At 47.0% G+C, this 14,179-nt stretch overlaps 1 protein-coding gene across 1 annotated transcript in view; it reads left to right on the forward strand.

Moving 5' to 3' along the window:
• IGFBP6 (insulin like growth factor binding protein 6) overlaps positions 1–14,179 on the forward strand; it is a 45,633-nt gene that overhangs the window by 14,552 nt on the left and 16,902 nt on the right. Inside the window, exon 2 of the mRNA XM_032208883.1 lies at positions 268–338. Coding sequence (XP_032064774.1) covers positions 268–338 — 71 coding nt within the window. The remainder of the gene's footprint in view (positions 1–267; positions 339–14,179) is intronic.

Consider the following 14,179-nt stretch of genomic DNA (forward strand, 5'->3'; position numbering starts at 1 on the left):
ACTTTGGTAACGGCAGCCAAGAAGAGTTCAGTAATGGAATTAAAACAGTGCATTAAGGCTGACCTCATCAATCTGTCAGATTTGGTTGTAAGTTTCAAGTATGCTCTAAGTGAAAATAACGTCCCTGGTTTTAACTCAAGCATACTTTAGTTTTTCTTAAACAAAAAGCAGTAACTCCGTCAAGCAAGTTTTCAGGAATGCCAGGCACCCGTCCCAGAGATTTAAAAAAAAATGCCTGGAGGATACCTTTTTTTTTTTTTTTTTCAGATCAAGGTCTAATTATCTTCTCAAGCAATCCAGGTCCATGAATGGTCCAGCAGTCAAAGAAGCTGTTCAAGGTTAGTATGGCTAGAGTTCCAGATGAGCCTCAAGGAGGACCTGGCCCAGTGGTGAAATTCATTTTTTTTTTTACTACCGGTTCTGTGGGCGTGGCTTGGTGGGTGTGGTGTGGCTTGGTGGGCGTGGCTTGGGTGTGATGCGGCTTGGTGGGCGTGGCAGAGGAAGGATACTGCAAAACCCGCATTTCCTCCCAATCAGCTGGGACTCAGGAGGCAGAGAATAGATGGGAGCATAGCCAGCCAGAGGTGGCATTTGTCGGTTCTCCAAACTACTCAAAATTTCCACTATTGGTTCTCCAGAACCGGTGAGAACCTGCTGAATTTCACCCCTGACCTGGCCTATTCTGTGATGGGGGTCACACCTCCCCAATGTTGTTCTTCCTGAAATCTTGCAATTTTTTTTATGCTAGCCAAACGGGCTTGTAATTGCAGGAAGGGTGGAGTGGGGTGATATCGTATCATTCCCGAAAAAACACATCTTGTCCTCTCTGAGGGTCAGGGAGCAATTCTTCTGAATCCCAGGAGCTAGCCTATTTTTCACGGCACAAGGACGATCAAGTGCCAGGAATCAGAAGCATAGATTCCTCTGGAATACTGCCGATGGGAGCGTAGAAGGGCTTTTGCAAAAGGTCCGTTCTGAGGCTATAAAAGGGCATGTGCATTGAGTATGTTTTGGTGATCTCTTTCTGTAACAGCAATAGCAGGCAGGGAGAGAGCTCATTCCAGGGTGCCTTTCAAGAGGGGCAGCCATGTTTCTCCAAGGCTACAGAGGCAGATTCCCTGTAGTACCTTTAAAGACGAGCCTTTGCACATACTAGAGCCAGAGGGTGATTGCTGGGTTTCTGAATCTGCATTGTGCAAATCCAGCCAGTGATTTAGTGATTGAGTGATTCAGTAAGCTGTAGTTCAGGACAATGTGTGAATGTAGATGATGTTCTGTAAGAGTGAAGGTACAGATAAAAAGTCCACCCTTGCTCATGGGAGTCCACATGACAGCTGGGGGGGGGGGGAAGATCACCTGGAGTTCCTGCAGAAAAGCAGGATATGAAATAAACAAACAAAGCTCTTGGGGACGGCAGCACTTCATCTGAAACAGAGAATATTTTAGGTCGTACTGTGTACCCCGAGAGGGAAGAGTAATGGGGAGGGGAAGAACAGAACGAACAAATTGTACCTTGATTCATGCATGGCATTAGGCCAATATGGTTCATTGCACAAGCCAGAATTGGCTGAGTTTCCACAGCCTGCTAGGCCAAAAGCAAACTAGCCACACTGTGGTCCAGCATTACTTGTGGCCCAGCTTGTGGTGATCTTCTAAGGATGGCTATAAAGGCTCGTAAGTCCTAACCAAGGTGGCCCAATTCATTCAAGAACATGTTGTTCAATGTTACGCAAGAGGCATCTCTTGGGAGAGCCCAGTTTGCTCCCTTTTGTGGGACCACAAGGCTAGACCCAGCTAGCAAAACTCTCTCTACGGAGTCAACGCGGTATTTTTCAACTGTGGCAAGTTTAAGATGGATGGACTTCATCTTCCAGGCTGCCTCAGCCAGCATGGGAATGAAAAGTCCACACCCCTTAACATAGCCAAGATTGTGAAAACACTGGAACAGATAACTGAATGTGGCACTTCAAGACAAAAGTCAACCCAGAACCCCTCAAGAGCTGGGTTCAAAAGACATGTCAGTTATAAACCAAGCAAGGCACAGTCGGTATGCTCTATGACTCATCCAGAAACAAGCTAGTCCTGTGATGGCGAAACTATGGCACACGTGCCAGAAGTGGCACGCAGAGCCATCTCTTTGGGCACGCCAACCGTCACCTGTTGCTCTTCCGGGTTCCAGCATGCACCTGCGGGGCCTGCCAGCTGGTCTTCACGTGCATGGGAGCGCCTCCCTGGCGCGCATCCACACACCGGAAACCAGAAGCTCAGCTTCCTGGTGCGCCCATGTGATACAGCATGGGTTGCACAGGTAAACCCACCAGTGGCTGGCTAGGTTAGGTGGTCTTAATAGAATGGACCTTATAGATTCATTTTAGTTTGGCCTTTTACTCCAGTGCCCTGGGGTCCCAAAGTTGACTTTTAACTTCCTCATATTACAAATAGGGCTGAACAGTGTGGCAATACTCTGTAAAGGAGGGGCACAGGAAGCCAGATGTGGGGGAGAGATAGTACAGAGAAGTTGCAGAAAACTGTTGGTATGAATATCTGCTTTTGTATTTTTCCAAGATGTACTTCCCTGTTCTGAACAGGGGTTTTTACGTTTTGTATGAATACGCCTCTTTAAAACGCCCTCTGATTGACGAAGTTTGATTAAAGGTATAAAATCACTGCCCTGGGCGTAGCCAGGCAGTTCAGATGTTGGTGTGTGAACACGCTGAACTCGATGCATCCAATAAACCTGTTTCTCTTCCTTCGTGGTCTCAAGTCCTGATCTTTCGTAAGTAGATTACAAACCTCAATCTGCTGCAACATTTTTGGCGAGCCAGGCAGGAGTTGAGGGGTCTTTGGGACCCTCTGGAACGTCCACCCCAATGTCAGAGCTCATCTTGTCAGGGGGAACCTCCCTGGCGCCAACGGACCCATTTGATCCGAGGGACTTCCCAGCGACAGAGGGCTCTGGCAGCAGCGTTTGGCGATTCCAAGAACCACCAGAGAAGGACCAGAGACCAGGCATCTAAAAGGCTGGCCAGCATCGCAGGAGGGAAGCCAAGTACATGAGGCAAGTACTGTGGGAACCCTATTTAGACCCGGACTCCTTGTTGAGCCGGAGGTGAGGCCTGATCTCCCTCACTAGGTGGAAGGTTTTGGGGAGGATTGTCTAGTGTATGTGTGTGTGTGATTGAGGGGGGGCTACTGCATTTCCCTACGATAGCCGTGTCCATCCGGTATCCTGGGTCAGAAGCCTGTGTGGGGTGATTGTTAAATCCTTGTTGTCTGGTACCCTGGGAAGAGTTGTGGGTGGGCAGCAGTGTTCCCTTGACCCCTTACAATGTATGTTAAATCATTTTAAAGAAGGATATGTGACTCAGGACTATGGCATTGAGTGAAACAGGCATGAGCTTAAAAAGTTTTGTGAATCTGAATGGCCCACTTTTGGTTTTGGGAGGCCTAACAAAGGCAATTTTTTGATCCCAACATAGCTTTGAATATCCATAGGTTAGTGTTTGATCCTGTTCAAACAGGATCCGTATATTGACGTGTAGTACAATTTGTTGAGGAGACAGCTTGGCTAAAAAACAAATGCAAAAGACCAACAGTATATTCTTATGGCTGTTCGGGTTGCACACCCCAAATGTCCCAAGCAGAAACCACCAATCCTAGCTAGTGCCCCAGAAGACTTGCCAGAACAGGAAGAGGATCACCACGACCCTCACCACGACCATGCCAAAGGGGGGCTACACCTAGTAGCTCAAGAGACTTGAGGGCATCAACAAGCCGAGCATCTGTGGAGTGGATAAAGTGAGGGCTGGACGGTGTGACCTCTATGATGTCAGAAGAAAGTCCTGTCAGAGGGACAGGGGATGGGGACCCTCTGAGCTCACCAGAATTTTGGGAGAAGAAGGAAGAGGAGATAGAGCAGTCTGAAGAGAGGGAGAAGATTAGAATTGCAGTGTCTAACATTCTAAAACCTGATGTTCCTGCTCACACCAATCTGGCTGACTTTATTGAGCAACGCTTCCCTTCAAGGGACCCGAGATGGAGCCCCTATGACCCCCACCAGTTGATTCTGCTACGTAATCATCAACAGTTAATTGTAAGGGCTGTCTGGCTGGGAGGAAAGCCAGCCACTAAAATGTCTAAACTCTGCCGAAAGCCCCGAGGTTTTTATTTATGGTAACCACTAACCTTCCTGAAAATGCTCGGATGCTAGCTATGGCCTTTATTTTTCAGTCATCTGACACAAGCTGTAGAAGCTGGAAGGGGCACTGGGGAAGCCCCTCAATGAGCTTATGGAAGTAGCTAGAAAAACTCTCGTCAATAGAGACTTGTTGGAGGAAAAGAAAAAAAAATCAAAAGATGCAGGAAAAAAAAGCAGAAGTGCTCGCGGCAGCAATTAGGGAGGGGAACAGGCCCCCACCCTTGGGACGGAACCGATGTGCCATCTGTTATGAACATGGCCACTGGGGAGGGGAGTGCCTCAACCGGGACTGGGCTCCACCCCCTGAGGAAAGGGAAGATGACCGCCCTAGGATCCCCCCCCCACCAAGCTGCCCCAGGAGACGTGAATCTTACAGGAGGGCCTTCAATGGCATGCAGAGGAAAATGGTTTTCAGTCATTGATTCAAAAGATGCTTTCTTGTTTGCCTTCGAATGCCCAGTCACAGGCAGAAAGCAGCAATATGCTTGGACACGTTTGCATCAAGGCTTTGAAAAAACTCCCCCACCTTATTTGGAACTGCATTAGCCATGGATTTGAAACTTTTAGACATTGCCCCACCTGATGTGGCTTTGCAAGATGTAGCTGACTTGTTGGTCACAGGCCAGACGGAGGAAGCCTGTCATGCCAATGCAGCAGCCCTACTGCTCCTCCTACAGGAGAAAGCCTACGAGGCCTCTCGGACCAAAGCCCAATTAGTCCAATTGGAAGTTAAATATTTGGGCTAAAACATCCAGCAGGGACAAAGAACTTTGGGCCATGAGAGGAAGGAAGCCATTTGCCAATTGCCGGCCCCACGAAATAGGAAGGAATTAAGGAGCTTTTTGGGGGCAGCAGAATTTTGTCGCATTTGGATTCTCAATTTCACATTGTTAGCAAAGCCTCTCTATGAAGCTACCAAGGGGAATGGAAAAGGAACCCTTGAGGTGGGAGGAAGAGGAACAGAACAGCTTTTTGGAATTGAAGCATGCTGTGACTCAGGCTCTTAGTTTTCTGACTTGACAGCCTTTTCAGTTGTTTGTGGACACTAAGCAGAATATGGCCATTGGGGTACTGACCCAAAAATTGGGAACATGGTATCGTCCGGTTGCATATTTGTCCAAACAGCTGGATCAGGTGGCCAAAGGGTGGTCAGCCTGTCTCAAGGCTGTGACAGGAACTGCCCTACTTACCCAGGAAGCCAATAAGCTCACCTTTGGACAGCAATTAAATATCTACACCCCCCATGCTCTTCGAGCTGTCCTAGACCAGAAAGGTCATTTGTGGCTTACCAATCCACGAATGTTGAAGTATCAGGGGTTTATTACACATAACCCCCTCATCAAGTTTGTCCAATCTATGCTTTGAATCCAGCAACCCTGTGGCCTGAACCAGACTCTGAAATTACTCATGATTATTTGCAACCCATTGAAGAAACCTATGCCAGTCACCCAGATTTGAAGGATAAACCCCCATCGCACAAAGATGCAACTCTTTGTGCAGATGGAACCAGCTTTCTACATGAGGGCGTGCGAAAAGCAGCTTATGCTGTAGTCACCCTTGATGATGTGTGGGAAGCCATACCCCTACCACCAGAAACCAGTGCCCACTTGGCAGAACTACATGCCCTCACAAAGCTTTGGAATTGGCATGAGATCTACGAGTCAACATTTACACAGAGTCCAAATAGGCCTTCCTAACCGTCCAAGTCCGTGGAGTCTTAGGAGAAAGCTCTTCACAGGAAAGAGGCCTCATCACAGCTGGAGAAAAGGACATCAAATATGGCCCAAATTATGCGTTTGTTGGACAGTGTGTGGGCCCCCAAACAAGTTGCCATTATGCATGTATGGGTCATCAGAGAGGGGTTTCAACAACTGAAAGAGGAAACAACAAAGCTGATCAAGTTGCCAGAGCAGCAGCCTTGGATCCCCCTTCTCTACGAGCCACATGCCTCACTCAGCCCCAGGAAGAACAACCCCCATCGTATAGTCACTCAGGAACCCAGCAAGCTGAAGCAATAGGGGTGGAACTACTAGATGGGTGGTGGGTTCTGCCGGACACAAAAGGTGTTTGTTTCCCAGCAGTTGGCATGGGATGCTGTCTCCTCCCTGCATAAGCATTTGCACTTAGGAAAAACGGCTTTGAAAAAAGCCTTGGCTCAGGGAGGCCTATATCAACAATTTGTCTAGCCTGGCAGCTGCTGTTTGCTCTCAATGTCAGGTATGTGCTGCTAATAACCCTCCGTCAAGGCCCAGTTCAGGTGGGAGGGTCAAGAGGGCAGATCACACCATAGAGGATAAGTTGGCCAAAATTTGTCAGGAAACTCATCTCAAATGGCCGGATGATGCCCACAGCATGGCGTTGCTGGCAAAGAGGTGCACTCTCACCGAGGAGTTGGGTGTCTCGCCATTTGAATTGTTGTATGGGAGGGTTCCTAATTGCGTGGCCCACAGGTGTTGCCCAACCCCAAGTTACAGACATGGTGAAGCTCAAACAGTTGCCAGCCCTGAATGCCATAGTCCACAAATTGCAAAAATATGTTTTGTCTTGTCGTTCTCATGGAATTGTAACTCCAGTCCACAACTTCCACCCAGGACAAGAAGTCTGGGTGAAGGACTGGTAGAAGGAACTATTGGGCCCCAAATGGTGTGGGCCGTATACTGTTGTTGTTTTTTCTCCCCTTGTTGTTAAGGTAGCTGAAATTAGGCCTTGGATTCACTGGACCCGTTTTAAATTGGCTGCGAAAGCTTACTGGAAGGCCTCCAGTGATCCTGCCAAGCCTCTATACCTCACGTTTCAGAAACACCAGGAAAAACGCCACCTCTTCTGCGGACACACGGGAAGCTGTCGCTCTACGAACAGGTGGTGAAGAACCAGCGCCCTCTGCAGGTGTCGCTCCAGGTGCCGTCGACACCCATCGCACAGGCAACGTATCGCGTCTACCATGGACACTCCGCCCCGTCCAATGCCCAGGCACAACCATGAAGACTGACTAGCGCCTACGTCGAGCTGCGTGCATTAGGAGAGGCCTGATGCCAGCAGTTCTGATCGTGGTTTTTTTCTCCTATTCATTTCTATTCTCATTGACTCTCTTTATCTCTATCAGGCAATCTTGGCCAGAGCAAAGGGTGAGGCCCATTGGTGGTGTGGGAAGTTCCGAATGATTACGAGGGCCCCCACTCCATCCTTTCCTATAGGGGGGAATGAGGATAATGAGGGTACTCCCCAACAAACGGAAGCTAGGCCCCTCACCTCTACAAATGACTCCCCTGCACTGGTAACTTCTGAGCCAATGCTAGAGGAAATGGGTTCAGGGCCTTTCCCCCTTTGCAAAAACTGCTTTTATCAGGGTGAACAGGGACTGCATTTTGTGTATAATGAACGCTGGTTATTAAATTGCCATCCGGAGGAGGGGCCATCGCCCTGTTCAGAGGAGACAGGGAACTATTGGCAGTGTCGAGTGGACCCCAATGTCACAACTTGGGCACCAAACAAACGATACAATTCAACCATTAGGTGCCATCACAAAAAGCCCATTCAGAGACCCTTCCCAGACCCCTTTCCAGAAAGGACAAGGGCTCAGGTGAAGTGGGCCCCCCTTGATTTCAGTCTGAAAATGGAATATGACATAACTTATGACCAGATTCCCATAATAGTGGAAATAACTTATCAGCTTATTGGGGATATAGGGAATCAGTGGTTTCTACAATGGTAGTCAGAGGATGAAAATCTGTCAAGCATGGATGCACAAGACCTGAGTAAGTACTGGCAGATAGGTGTAACACGTAACCATAGTGCTAAAGCCAGTTGCCTGGAGGTCTGGATAACCCAATCCAACTACTTGGAAACATATCAATGCCATGCGGGGACACTTGATAAGAACCTCAGCAGAACAGCTATAGCCACCCTAAATACACAAGGAAAGGGAACGGTGGTTCTGGAGCCACTCCTACAACAGGGTAGGAACCCCCATCCCAGATGGACCCCTCAGGAGGGTGGGAGGGGTGGCCCACAAGGGAAGGAAAAGGGAGCCCCAAGGGAACCCAGGGCCACAAGGGAGGCCATTACCCCCTCTCCATTGGAATGCACTCAATGCCTGCAGGATCCACAGAAGGACAAAATAGGAAAAAAGCCACAAAACCCCATCTAGCACTTGGGAAGCCCCGGAGAACATGTATTGGATTCGTGGCACATTGGCCTACGAAGTCCTCCCTGTGTTCTTGGATGGATAAAACTTTGGGTTCTTTCTGTTGCCCATCCAATCACAACAGGTGCTAGGGGTCCTGGTGTATGACTCAGTAGGCCCCATCCGTCAGAAGAGGAAGGTGGACACAGCCTTCTCTAACTTTCCTTGTAAGGAACTGGCTGAATACGAGAAATCTGACATGTGGAGCTCAGAGAGAATCGTATGCACATATGGGAGGGCCACTAGGGCAGAGGATGGGTATTGGGGTTACCGCACCCCCATTTACATGATCAATTGGATCATGCATTTGCAGGCAGTATTGGACTTGGCTGGGGAGAGGATTGATAAATCTTTGAATATCCTCTCCAGTGCCACTGGCAAACTCTGTACTGCAGTGTACCAAAATCGATTGGCTCTTGATTACCTTCACGCAAGGGAAGGAGGGTCTGTGGGAAGTTCAACTTGTTTAATTGCTGCCTTCACATTGATGAGACTGGAAGTGTCATTAAGCAGCTCACCACAGAAATGAGGCAACTCACTCATTTCCCAGGGTAGGAATGGAAAGGATTTGATTTCACCTCCACTTCTAACTCCTGGTTCCCGAAATTGCCAGGGTTTCACCCCTCTTGATGGAGAAATGGGCCACTGCAAAGGTCCTGGCCCTGGTGGGACGCTCAGAAGAAGGACGCTCGAGCAAATATGTTGGGCTCATGCTTCATGGAGAGGAACCTGCCATTTATGAAACTACACAGTAATCTTAGGATTGGGTGAAGTTTCAATAGGGGGGAATGATACAGCATGGGTTGCACAGGTAAACCCACCAGTGGCTGGCTAGGTTAGGTGGTCTTAATAGAATGGACCTTATAGATTCATTTTAGTTTGGCCTTTTACTCCAGTGCCCTGGGGTCCCAAAGTTGACTTTTAACTTCCTCATATTACAAATAGGGCTGAACAGTGTGGCAATACTCTGTAAAGGAGGGGCACAGGAAGCCAGATGTGGGGGAGAGATAGTACAGAGAAGTTGCAGAAAACTGTTGGTATGAATATCTGCTTTTGTATTTTTCCAAGATGTACTTCCCTGTTCTGAACAGGGGTTTTTACGTTTTGTATGAATACGCCTCTTTAAAACGCCCTCTGATTGACGAAGTTTGATTAAAGGTATAAAATCACTGCCCTGGGCGTAGCCAGGCAGTTCAGATGTTGGTGTGTGAACACGCTGAACTCGATGCATCCAATAAACCTGTTTCTCTTCCTTCGTGGTCTCAAGTCCTGATCTTTCGTAAGTAGATTACAAACCTCAATCTGCTGCAACACATGTACACCAGGGAGCTGCTCTTCCAGTTTCCAGTGCTCTTGTGCGTGTGCGCCAGGGAGCTGCTCTTCCGGTTTCTGGGGCTCCCCCGCCTGCATGCGCATGCCCCCGTTATATGCACTTGGTGCTGAAAAGCTTTGCCAAAACTAGTCATTTCTGAGCCAACCGCAGGATCTGTGCCTGGATCTGCAGCATTGTGTCTTCACTATGCTTCATCCAGTGATTTTGGGGAAGTCAGCAATCTTTGCCAATGGCTTAGGAATAACCCAATGGATTTTTTAAAAAATTTACATGCCCATTTTGGAGATTATCTGTTGCGTGATGCATCGCATCTGTCTGAAGTTAGAATTCACTGATTATCAGGGTTGGCTCAGCCTTCCATCCTTTCTGAGGTCGGTAAAATGTGGAGCCAGATTGGTGGGGGCAATAGGCTGACATTGTAAACCACTTAGGCTTTTAAAGCACTATGAAGCAGTATATAAGTCTAAGTGCTATTGCTATTCCCAACCTTTGGAAAATCCCAATTTCCTGAGCTACTGATACAGCATAGAAAGAAAAAAGGAGACTTCTCTCCATTTTGTAGTTTTATCTCATGGGGATGGGGGGATCAATGGTTGGTTAATCACAGAAGCGGGCTAGGCAGTTGGCCAACTTTCTGAGTGCTGAACATGCTTTCCACATGCTCAAGGGGATCTTTCACTTATTTTCCCTTGCAGTTGTAGCATAGTGATTTAGGAAAAACAGATTTAATGTGGTTTAAACAGTGGATGTGCCCAGGTAAAACTATTAATTTCATGTCAAGAGGTGGAAGTGGACATTGAGCTGCATGCCTTTGTCCTAAACTTTTGTTCAGAAGAGACAGGTAACCTCCAGCCTGGGCAGCTGCATTTTACTTTCAGATCTTGGCTAGGACTTTTAGAGCAGGGATCTCCAACTTTGGCAACTTTAAGACTTGTGGGCTTCAACTCCCAGAATTCCTCAACCAGCAGGTTGGAGACCCCTGTTTTAGAGAACGTGGTGAGGCTGGGCGTTTTGGCTCTTTTTCCTGGGGGAGGAAAGTCTTTGCAGTCATAACTCATATATATAAATAATCCTAAACCTATGACCGTTTATTCAAAGTTACAACAGCGCTGAAAAAAATGACTTGTGACTAGTCCTTTTGCTTATAACTGTTCCAATGTTCCAGCGGTCATGTAATAAAAATTTGGCTACCTGGCATCTATTTATAATGGGGGGCTGGATTTGCTTAACAACTGTGATTCACTTAACAGCCACAGCAAAAAAGTGAAATTGGGTGTGTCTCACTTAACAACTCCCCCACTTAGCTATGGAAGTTCCAGTCCCAACTGTGATCTTACATCAAGTACAGGTGGTCCTCAACTTACAACAGTTCATTTAGTGACACTCAAAGTTACAACACTGGAAAAAAGTGAGTTATGACCATTTTTCACACTTACTACTGTTGCAGCATCTCCACGGTCATGTGATTAAAATTCAGGTGTTTGGCAACTGACTCACGCTTATGACGGTTGTAATGTCCTGGGGTCATGTGATCCCCTTTTGTGACTTTCTGACAAAGTCAATGGGGAAGCCAGATTCACTTAACAACTGTGTTACTAATTTAACAACTGCAGTGCTTCATTTAACAAACGGGGCAAGAAATGTCTCAAAATGGGGCAAAACTCACTTAACAAATTTCTCACTTAGCTACATATATTTTGGGCTCAATTGAGGTCATAATCAGAGGACTACCTGTGCTTATTTTTTATTCTTACCTTGGAAAAATCTCTGGGAAATCAGTTTTCCCAATACTTGGAATTTTTAAGGACCACAGTGTAAGCCAGTGCAAACTTAATAGGAATAGCAATAGCAGTTAGACTTATATATCGCTTCATAGGGCTTTCAGCCCTCTCTAAGCGGTTTACAGAGTCAGCATATCACCCCCACAGTCTGGGTCCTCATTTCACCCACCTCGGAAGGATGGAAGGCTGAGTCAACCCTGAGCTGGTGAGATTAGAACCGCTGAACTGCAGATAACAGTCAGCTGAAGTGGCCTGCAGTACTGCACCCTAACCACTGCGTCACCTCGGATCTTTTTAATGGCATCCTTTCCCTTCCCCCTCCTTAACCTCTACAATCATTTCTCAGAAATCCCAAATCTTCAGTCCTCCCTACATTACTGCGGCTCCAGGGTAGTAAATGGGATGCCAGAAGTAACATTTGCCCCCCCCCCCCAAAAAGCTTCCCTCCTGTTATAAACTAATCTACAAAGTAAATTAGCTGACTGAGCTAACCTAATGTTTAATGCAGTGTTTCTCAATGGTTTATTCAATAAAGTGCAACTGGCTAGGTTTATACAACACACTTAAGTTACAAACTAGAGCTTCCAAACCACATTGGCTGGGTTTGCGCGCAACATATTAAGCCAAAACAAACCACAGTGGGGCTTACTATTTGGACCTGGTGCTTGAAATGGTTGGCATAATCAGATGTGTTATACAAACCAATTAGATAACTAGGCTGACTTCTTTGGCGAATGCTGGCTGGGGAATTCTGGGAGTTGAAGTCCAGACATCTTCAAGTTGCCAAGGTTGAGAAACACTGGTTTAATGTGTAATGTGCAACTTACACACAGCCCCAATTTAAGTACCCGGATTCCCCCAAAATAAGACTTCCCTGCATAATAAGCCTTCCCCGAAAATATTGCAACACAGTAGCAGCCATGAGGTTCGCCGTTTTCTGCACCTCAAAAATAATAAGACCTCCCTGAAAGTAAAGCCAAGCACTTATTTCGGGAGTCAAAAGAAAATAAGACCCTGTCTTATTTTCAGGGAAACGTGGGATATTGTTTTGGTTAAAACTCCCTGTGCCACCAAAGAAGTCAGCCTAGTTATCTAATTGGTTTGTATAACACATCTGATTATGCCAACCATTTCAAGCACCAGGTCCAAATAGTAAGCCCCACTGTGGTTTGTTTTGGCTTAATATGTTGCGCGCAAACCCAGCCAATGTGGTTTGGAAGCTCTAGTTTGTAACTTAAGTGTGTTGTATAAACCTAGCCAGTTGCACTTTATTGAATAAACCATGTGTAAACAAATTTAGGTTTTGGACAATGTGTGGCCTCCTCAGCAGCTGATTAGAAGTAGCTTGCTTTGCCTCCTCCCTCCCAGGAGGCTGAAAAAATATAGAAGAGGGGATTGGAAGAGTCATCTCATTTTTACCTGCCCCCTCATGGTTGGCTGGGGTCTTGCAAGTCAGATCAGGAGGCCTAATTCTATCCTCACTACAGCCCTGTAAAGTAGTTCAAGCTAGGTTTAACAACTCTTCTCTACCTCCCTTTCCACTGAGTTAACTCCCTGGGAATATTTTCAGAACTGTTTCATTTATAAACAAACAAAAAGCCTGTACAATCAGCCAACAATTTCCTGGCCAAAGCCTGTTTGTTTTCCTCCCGCTGTTCCTTGGGACTCGGAGATGGGCTGTCTTCATTTCTCTCTTCCCCTCCCCCCCTTCCTAGTCTTCATTTTCGATCCAGGCCGAATGTTTGGAATGGTTAAAACTTGGTTGTGTAATCCAATTGCCCAGCTATTTCCCTTCTTGGCCCATATTTTTTTTAAAAGAATAATAATAACCATACTATCACTTGGGTTGGTTTTGAAAAGTGACTTTCCAAGACTTGTATGCTTGTTGGCAGCGTCCCCCATGTCCACGTGTCCCCCCACCCTTCCCAGGAAATGAACAGAGCTGATGTGACTCCTGGTTTGCATCCCCTGACTTTTGAAAGAAGCAAACAATATGATTAGAACATGGATGGACCTTACTTTTGAGCCAATGGGAAGAAACATGAGGCCACCCTAGTTGCAAAATTGTGCTCATGGCAGTCTTGTTCACAAAGTGGTTGCAGTGGTGGGCATGGCCCATCACAGGATATCCAGTTTACCAGAAGATGCAGCAGTCTTCCAATATCTCAGGGGCTGCCACAGAGAGGAGGGGGTCAAGCTATTTTCCAAAGCACCTGAAGGCCAGACAAGGAATAATGGGTGGAAGCTGATCAAGGAGAGATTCAACCTGGAAATAGGAAGAAACTTTCTGACAGTAAGAGCGATCAACCAGTGGAACAGAAGTTGCCTTTGGAAGTTGTGGGAGCTTCATAACTGGAAGCTTTCAAGAAGGGACCAGACTGCCATCTGTCAGAAATGGTGTAGGGTCTCCTGCTTGGGCCGGGGTTGGACTAGATGACCTGCAAGTTCCCTTCCAACTATTAAACTGTTAAAAGACTATAGAAGAGGCGGGGGGGGGGGGGGGGGGGGGGAGGACAGACCACTTGAATTATCTCAACCTTGCAGGATGGTACCACCTAAACTTTTGTCCTTATTTCTTGGGCAACTGGGTACACTTCCAAACAAAGCATTGGCCTGCAGCACACACCCACACCCATTTCTGTAGGGTTCTTATGCAAATATTTTGCATACCAACTTTTGTCACT

This window comes from Thamnophis elegans, chromosome 2, assembly GCF_009769535.1.
Source record: "Thamnophis elegans isolate rThaEle1 chromosome 2, rThaEle1.pri, whole genome shotgun sequence".
NCBI lineage: Eukaryota > Metazoa > Chordata > Lepidosauria > Squamata > Colubridae > Thamnophis > Thamnophis elegans.